Below are 9,314 nucleotides of genomic sequence, written 5' to 3'. Positions count from 1 at the left end.
TTCCAGGTAACTAACAGAGTCAGTTAACAGCAGCATATTCATAGGCTATTACGATTAAATGGTGGTAAATTTGCCCAATAACCTCATAGTTTGGGCAAAGAAAATGAGTCCTCTGGAAATCATTTTCTTTTCCCCCTCCAAGACCAGAGAATGAGAAAATAACATTTGTCTTACAAGCTTGTGTTTCATCCCTTTTACATTCTGTATACCTTTCTCTTCCCATTTCAGACTTTCTAGGCTTAGTTGTAAGAATCTGTGCTTTGGGAGGACTTACATCAGCATGCTTTAGTTTGCGTCCTTCGCGAGTTTTCTTATGCTGTTTTTCATACAACGTATGCATATTGAGTGCTTAATATGTACAAGTCACTGTTCTAAACACTAAACAGACTTTTGCTCTTTAAGGAAAATAGGCAAGAACGTGGAGGAGAAAACAATGATACTGAGTAAGATCATGATGATATTCGGAGTTTAATAACACTTCTCTGGTTTAGGTATTTTCATAAGTTATCTGATTATGAAATATTGGAATAAATGTAACGATAATGATAAATAATACCTACTTCAGTAAAATAAGCCAGTGTGACATTTGCTTCTCCCAACAACCCTGCAAACCAAACCAAACATTCTCATTGCCGTCGAGTAGATTTCGACTTATAGCGACCCTATAGGACAGGGTAGAACTGCTCCATAGGTTTTCCAAGGAGCGGCTAGTGCATTTGAGCTGCCAATCATTTAGTTACCAGCTGTAGCTATTAACCACTGCTCCACCAGGTCGGTATTATTGATTTTGTTGCACAGATGCATTAACCAAGATTTCTATTAACCATTATTTCTATTTAAATCATCCAGCTTAAAGTATCAAAACTTCAAACTACTTGCCATCATCCTCCCAGAAAACCTTCCTACCCCACAGTTTCTTCATTGCATTTTTTACTTCTGCATTTCTCAGTGTATAAATCAGGGGGTTTAACATGGGGGTGACAATGGTGTAAAATACAGCCACCATCTTATCCTCAGAAAAGGTAGTATCAGGGCGCATGTACATGAAAGTACATGGGCCAAAAAAGATGACAACCACAGCAATGTGGGAGCCACAAGTGGAGAGAGCTTTGCACCTGCCTTCTGCTGACTGCTTTCTCAGGGACACCAGGATGACAGTGTAGGAGATTAACAAGATAACAAAGCTCCCCAGAGCAATGGTTCCACTGTTGGCTGTCACAACACCACCAACAACATATGTGTCTGTGCAGGCCAGTTTCAGCACAGGGTGGACATCGCAAAAGTAGTGATCAATCTCGTTGGGTCCACAAAAGGGTAGCTGGGCCACCAAAGCCACCTGGATAATGGAATGTAAGAACCCACCTACCCAGGTCCCCAGCAACATTTTATTACATTTGTCCCGGTCCATGATAGTCATATAATGTAGAGGTTTACAGATGGCCACATACCGATCATAGGCCATTATGGTAAGGATGAAGATCTCAGTGCAACCAAAGAAATGTACCCCAAAGAGTTGCAACATGCACCCCACATAGGAGATAGTTTTACTTTTGGCTAATAGGTCAACAATCATTTTGGGAGCTGTAACTGAGGAGTAACAGATGTCCACAAAAGACAAATAGTTGAGAAAGAAATACATAGGAGACTTAAAGAGGTTGCCCACACACACTGTCAGCATGATGAGAAAGTTTCCCAGAAGAATAACCATGTAGAAGAAAGAAAACACCACGAAACAAACTTCTTCCACCTCTGGGTTCTGAGAAAGGCCCAAGAAAATGAACTTGGTTACATTGTTTATTTTTTCCATGGAATTAGTCCAGCAGAGGATGTTTCCAAGAGACAATTAAATTGTCTGAAAAAAATAAAAAAGGTCCAACAGCATTATTTCTATTACAGAAAGAGTGGATAATCACAGTAGTTGAAAATGGGTACTTACTGCTGTTTGGCACACACAGAGAAATTGAAGCATATATATTCTGATCATCTTACCTCCGTACAACAGTCCATTCATTCACTTAGGTGAGGAAAAAAAGTCCAGAGATATCAAACAAAGCCCTTAAATCACCCATCGAACCAAGAGTTCTGTTCTCTCTGGCTGTTTATTAAGATTTATTCATCTGTTTGCTTTTAAACATTTACTTAGTTCTTATTCTGTATAAGTACTAAACTTGATTTTAAAACAACTCCTGTATTTGGGTGTCACTGGATGGTACAAACAATTAACATGCTCAGCTGCTGACTGAAGGGTTGCAGATTCAGGTCTACTCAGAAGCACCTTGGAGAAAAGGCCTGGCAATCTACTTTCATAAAAAACAGCTATGAAAACTCTTAACTAGTAAAACAAACAAAAAAAACCTGCCTTTAACATTACACTTTTTTCAGAACTATGGGATCAAATTGACAACAGCAACTCAAAAGATTAGATTGGAAATTTAGGGGGCAGTGAGTTTATGTCAGTGGGGGAGCAGCAAGTCAGAAAAGGAGGGTGGGAATGACTGCACAACTCTAAGACTGTAGTCAATGTCACTCAATTGTACATGTAGAAACTGTTAAATTGGCGTATGTTTTGCCATATATATTCTCAACAGCTACAACAAAATAAATAAAATTAAAAACAAGTCAAAACGAAACAAAAAACCCCTCTGGAGCACAGTTCTCCTCTGACATACACAGGGTCACCGTAAGTTGGAATCCACTCTACAGCAACGGGTTGGTCTGTGTTTGGGGACATGGCAACATCTGTATATCTAGAGAAGTTCACCTCTTGTTTGACACAGAAATGGAAACGTAAGCCTGCAATTTCTCTTCTGCGTATGGACACGCCTGTACCTCTCAGTCACCAGTGAGATCGAGTAGTAGAGACTGGGTGAACTCAATAGGTTCTCCTTCTTATGAAATTTGGATCTTCATGTGCACGTGTTTATGCTCTCCTACTTGATCTCCAGCTCTTCACAGTCAGGAAGTGGTGCATTGGAGTAGAAAGAGGAACAAAACTATACAAACCAGACCCTTAAATAATGGTACTGTTGTTGTTGTGAGGTGCCTTTGAGTTGATTTTCCACTCACAGAGATTCTATGTGCTTCGAACTTGGGTAAATCTTTAACTTCACCAGGCTTCTGTTTCCCTATTTGTGAAATGAGAAAGTTTCTATTTCCCTATCTTCTCTATAATTCTAAGAGTTATTTCTACCATGAAATGAAATTACTCTGTTGGGTTGGAAGAGCCACATAACCCCCTGATAGGGAGGCAGAGAAAGAGAAGATAAAACAATAAAAGAAAACTGCTAGAGAAAAAGCAAGACCTGTTTGATTTGAAAGGAGGTGAAGTGAAGTCTCAGCCAATTTCTTCATCTTCAAACTCGGGCTGTTTGAGGATTTCCCAGGCTTTATTTTGCTTTGGAACTTTGATCATTCGTCTGTTGACCAGTAAGGGTGGGGTTGCAGGTGTGCGGGGGAGAACTCTGCCCTTTAATCTCACCACTCCATGCATTCTTTTGACCCTTCAAGTTTCATGATAGATATTAGTTCTACCAGTATGGGTGAAAAGATGAGTAGCAATATCACTCATACTGGAGAATTAAATATTGATAGAAGAGGTCCGCACTGAAAGAGAATTTAGATGGGTTTAGGAAGACATCAATATTGAATTTAAATGATGTGTCTTCAGCGACGGAATCTCATGCACACTAGTGGGTCACCGGAGTGTTAGGGTGGAAAGGGGTCTGTGGGATTGTTTTGACTGAAGGGGTTTTTATGGTGCCTCCTCAAATCAAGCAATAGATAGAAATGATTTCTCTAACTAGAAGTTAGGCTAGGTTTACACAGTATCTTAGATAATCATTAGGAGCTTTGTCTGCCTGAGGCCATATATCCTCAAGATTCTTATTAAGTTTCCTGTCTACAGCTCTTACTAAACTCTGTGCTCTTGGCTATTCCTTTGTGGCAATATTGTAGCTGGCAAGTCCATTTTTAGGAAACTATGGGGCTATGTCTTCATGTGTACAAATTAAAGTCGTTGGAGTAGCCATTACAAGTGTGCTTTCTCTTATGCAATACAAAGAAATAATAACAGTAGTAATGGTAATAATAATATAATTCAGATTCAGTGCTTAAGTACCTTCCTCTACTTTTGCATATTGAATCCCCTTTGGTTTTCCTTTCTATTTAAAAAATAATAATTATCATTCTCCCTAAGAGAGCCTGATGGAAGGGAGCTCAAATCCTAGCAGTATTAGACAACTGTGAATTATGTCACTTGCATCTTATCCAGCAAAATCTGGGTATTTGGGTACAGGCCTGAATTGTGCAGCCACTGTCCATATCATAAGGTCCTAGAGGCATCCTGCTTTCTTCTCGAATCAATATTCATTTCAAAGAATTCCCTCCTCCCCTTTCTGTGCATTTCAAACATGATAACCCCTCATTTCCTTTTGAAATGATAAAGCTTTTGATTGGCTATTCCTTACTCATATTCATGCTACCCTATCTCATAGTCATGCGTAGACACTTTATTATCATCTTAATAATTTCATTCTCCCCTTACACTGGAGAGAGTCTTACAGATACACTAAACGTGCTCAAAATAGAGAAATTTGATTGAATTATTGTTTTCCACAAACTTTCCATATAGATAAACTGGTTTTCGAAGAAAAAAAAATCTCACCAGTATTTTCCAAAGCTCTTATCTTACTTTATTTTTCTATCTCTTCTTGAGATATTATGAGGGCTGCCTTAGGAAATTTCCTTGTGAATAAATTCGTGCCAGAGTGTCTCTGACTCCAAGAGCTCAATGGCTGACAGAAGTCAGTCTTCCTTGGTCCTGGTTCTGTCTCTCACTTACTGAAATCTGCCATTTCACAGGATCCTTTGTAACAAATGCTCTTTTTCTACTTCTCCTAAGGCCTATTTAAAAAGGATGATGCAAAATGTTAAGGACCTTTGGGAAAGTCTTTCCCCAAAGTCTTCCTCCTTAGTCAGAGTGCAGTACAGACCTAACAATGAGCTTTAACATCCAGGTATCTTTTCACTTCTTAAAAAAACTTAAATGAAACTTTCCTTGCTTAATTTCAAGCCCAATCAATTTTCTTTGACTTTTCTAGCTTTTAGAGGTAACCTGCGTTTCTTGGCTCATGGCCTCTTTTCTTCATCATCAAACCAAAAGCATAGCATCTTAAACTCTCTCTCTGATCTGGACCTCCTCTTCTACCTCCCTCTTTCACTTTAAAGAACGCTTGTGATTACATAGGACTTAGCTGGCTTATCCAAGGTAATATCCTTATTTTAAATTGAGCAGATTAGCAACCTTAATTCCACCTGTAACATTAATCCTGCCCCTGTAGAACAACATGTTCACAGCTTTTGGAGTTTAGGACATGTATTTTGGGGGGCCCATTAGTCTGCTTACCAGAGTTAATTAGCTACTTGGTAATTGGATGGAAAAGTCAGTCTACCCTCCTTATAGTCCACACTGTAAAAAGTATTTTATAATCTAGGAGATGTGTGAAAATATGTTGTAGGAAAAATGTTATTTATTGCATGTAAATAACTGAGTATTAATGTCTGGCTCTTATGCACAAAGGACAGCCATATGAATGAGGGAAGACTATCAGATGAGAATCATCATCTCTGGATGGTAAATGACATTCACTGCATACGTAAAATGAGAGTAAGTTAATAAAGATAAAAGGACATCATGTTTGGTAAAGGAGAAGGCCAACAAAAATGAGGAAAACTCTCAATGACATGGATCCACACAGCAGTCACAAAAATGGACTCAAACATACCAATGATCATGAAGATGGCACAGAACTGGGCAATGTTTTGTTTCTGTTATACAGAGATGCTGTCATGGTTAAGATTGTGTGTGAACTTAGCTCGGTAATGATTCTCAATAGTTCAGTAGTTATGATGTAGTCTGGCAGCTATTAAATGACCTAAACATCACCCTGATGGATATACTATAATGCAATCACCTCCATACCCCCATGTGTCTGTCAGTTTGTCGTACTGTGGGGGTTTGCCTGTTGCTGTGATGCTGGAAGCTTTGCCAGGGGTATTCAAATGCCAGCAGGGCTCAATCATGGCAGACAGGTTTCAGCTGAGCTTCCAGACTAAGAGTAGGAAGAAGGACTCGGCAGTCTACTTCTGAATATGTCTAGCCAGTGAAAACCTTACAAATAGCAGCAAAACACTGTTTGATATAGTGTCAGAAGATGAACCCCTCAGGTTGGAAGGCACTTAAAAGACAACTGGGGAAAAGCTGCCACCTCAAATAGAGTTGACCTTAATAACACGGATGGAGTGAAGCTTTCAGGACCTTCATTTGCTGATGTGGCACAACTCAAAATGAGAAGGAACAGCTGAAAACAGCCATTAATAATTGGAACATGAAATGTACGAAGTATGAATCTAGGAAAATTGCAAATTGCCAAAAATGAAATGGAATGCATAAACATCGATATCCTAGGCATTAGTCAGCTGAGATGGACTGGTATTGGCCATACTGAATGAGACAATCATATGGACTACTATGCTGGGAGTGACAATTTGAAGAGGAATGGCTTTGCATCCATCATCAAAAGAACATTTCAAGATCCTGAAGTACAACGCTGTCAGTAATAGTATAATATCCACACACCTACAAGGAAGACCAGTTAATATGACTATTATTCAACCACTAAGGACAAAGATGAAGAAATTGAAGATTTTTACCAGCTTCTGCAGTCTGAAATTGATAGAACATACAATCAGGACACATTGATAATTACTGGAGATGGAAATGTGAAAGTTGGAAACAAAGAAGAAGGATCAGTAGTTGGAAAATATGGCCTTGGTGATAGAGGCAATGCCAGTGATCACATGACTGAACTTTGCAAGACCAACTTCTTCATTGGAAATGCCTTTTTTCACCAGCATAAATGATGACTATACATTTAGACCTCAACATATGGAACACATAGGAATCAAATTGACTACATCTGTGGACAGAGATGATGGAAAAGTTCAATATCATCAGTCAGAACAAGACCAGGGGCCAAATGCAGATCAGATCATCAATTACGCATATGCAAGTTCAAGTGGAAACTGAAGAAAATTAGAACAAGTAGATGAGACCCAAAGTATGTCTTGAGTATATCTCACCTGTATTTAGACACTATCTCAAGAATAGATTTGAGGTGTTGAACCCCAATGACCAAAGCCTTGAAGAGTTCTGGAATGACATCAAGAACATTACCCAAGAAGAAAGCAAGAGGTCATTAAAAAAAAACATGAAAAAAGAAAAGACCAAAATGGATGTCAGAAGAGACTCTCAAACTTGCTCTTGAACATCGCATTGCTAAAACAAGAGGAAGAAATGATGAAGTAAAAGAGTTGAATAGAAGATTCCAAAGGGTGACTCCAGAAGACAAAGTATTGTAAGGACATGTGCAAAGACTTGGAGATGGAAAACCAGAAGGGAAGAACACACTCTGCATTTCTCAAGCTGAAATTACTGAAGAAAAAATTCAAGCTTTGAGTTGCAATATTGAAGGATTCTATGGGGAAAATATTAAGCAACTCAGAAAGCATCAAAAGAAGATGGAAGGAATACACAGAGTCACTATACCAAAAAGAATAGGTTGACATTCAATGCTTTCAGGGGGTAACATATGAGCAGGAACCAATGCTACTGAAGGAAGAAGTCTAAGCTGCACTGAAAGCATTGGCAAAAAACAAGGTTCCAGGAATTGAGAGAACACCAACTGAGATGTTTTAACAAACAGATGTAGTGCTGGAAGTACTCAAAGAAATTTCGAAGACAGCTACCTGGTCAACTGACAGGAAGAGATCTATATTTGTCTTTTTTCAAGAAATGTGATCCCACCAAATGTGGTGATTATCAAACAATATCATTAATATCACATGCAAGTAAAATTTTGCTGAAGATCATACAAAAGTGGCTGCAGCAGTGTATCAACAGGGAACCGCCAGAAATTCAAGCCAGATTCAGAAGAGAATGTGGAATCAGGGATGTCATTGCTGATGTCAGACGGATCCTGGCTGAAAGCAGAGAATACCAGAAAGAGGTTTACCTGTGTTTTATTGACTATGCAAAAGCATTTGACGGTGTGGATCACAACAATTATGGATAACATTGTGAAGAATGGGAATTCAATAACAATTGTGCTCATGACGAACCCGTACATTGATCAAGAGGCAGTCGTTCAAACAGAACAAGGGAATATTGCATGGTTTAATGTCAGGAAAAGTGTGCATCAGGGTTGTATCCTTTCACCATGCCTATTCAATCCGTATGCTGAGCAAATTATCTGAGAACCTGGACTATATGAAGAACAGGGGATCAGGATTGGAAGAAGACTCATTAACAACCTGTGTTATACAGACGACACAATCTTACTTGCTAAAAGTTGAAGAGGACTTGAGGCACTTACTGATGAAGATCAAAGACCACAGCCTTCAGTATGGATTACACCTCGATATAAAGAAAACAAAAATCCTCACAACTGGGCCAATCAGGAACATCATGATAAACAGGAAAGTTTGAGGTTTTCAAGGATTTCATGTTACTTGGATCTATAATCAACAGCCATGTAAGCAGCAGTCGAGAAATTAAAAGAAATTGCATTGGGAAAATCTGCTGCAAAAGACCTCTTTATAGTGTTGAAAAGCAAAGATGTCACCTTGAAGACTAAGCTGCACCTGACCCAAGCCATGGTGTTTTTTTCTTTTGCCTCAAGTGCATGAAAGTCAGAACGATGATAAAGAAGACTGAAGAATTGATGCTTTTGAATTGTGGTGCTGGAGAATATTGAATATACCAGGGACTATCAAAAAACGAACAAATCTGTCTTGGAAGAAGTACAATCAGATTGCTCCTTATAAGCAAGGATGGCAAGGCTACATCTCACATACTTTCGATTTGCTGTCAGGAGGGATCAGTTCCTGGAGAAGGACATCACACTTGGTAGAGGGTCATCATTATAGAGGAAGACCCTCTATGAGATGGACTGACACAGTGGCTGCAACAATGGGCTCAAGCATAACAATTGTGAGAGTGGCTCAGAACCAGGCTGTGTTTTTTCTGTTGTACATGGGGTCACTACGAGTGGGAATGACTCAATGGCATCTAACAACATCAACAATCACCTCCATGATGACATCTGCTATGAGCATCCAATCAGTCGAAAGGGAGTTTACTTGGGGGTGTGACCTATACCCAATACATACGGATTTTCTGGCAAAGCTTGTTTCTCTACGGCTTTTGATTTGGATCTTGCATCCGGCTTGTCGTCATATGGCCTCTGGTTCTTGGG

General features: G+C 39.2%; 1 protein-coding gene across 1 annotated transcript; it reads right to left on the bottom strand.

The window, feature by feature from the left end:
• Positions 1-871: 871 nt before the first annotated feature.
• Positions 872-1,807, bottom strand: LOC126079381 (olfactory receptor 4S2). The gene has a single exon (XM_049890362.1). It carries the CDS (start codon positions 1,805-1,807, stop codon positions 872-874), a length of 936 nt encoding a protein of 311 aa, XP_049746319.1.
• Between the last annotated feature and the right edge of the window lie 7,507 nt (positions 1,808-9,314).

Source organism: Elephas maximus, chromosome 7, assembly GCF_024166365.1.
Source record: "Elephas maximus indicus isolate mEleMax1 chromosome 7, mEleMax1 primary haplotype, whole genome shotgun sequence".
NCBI classification, from domain to species: Eukaryota; Metazoa; Chordata; class Mammalia; order Proboscidea; family Elephantidae; genus Elephas; species Elephas maximus.
Note: the sequence above shows the minus strand (reverse complement) of the source record. Positions and strands in the feature narration are given on the sequence as shown.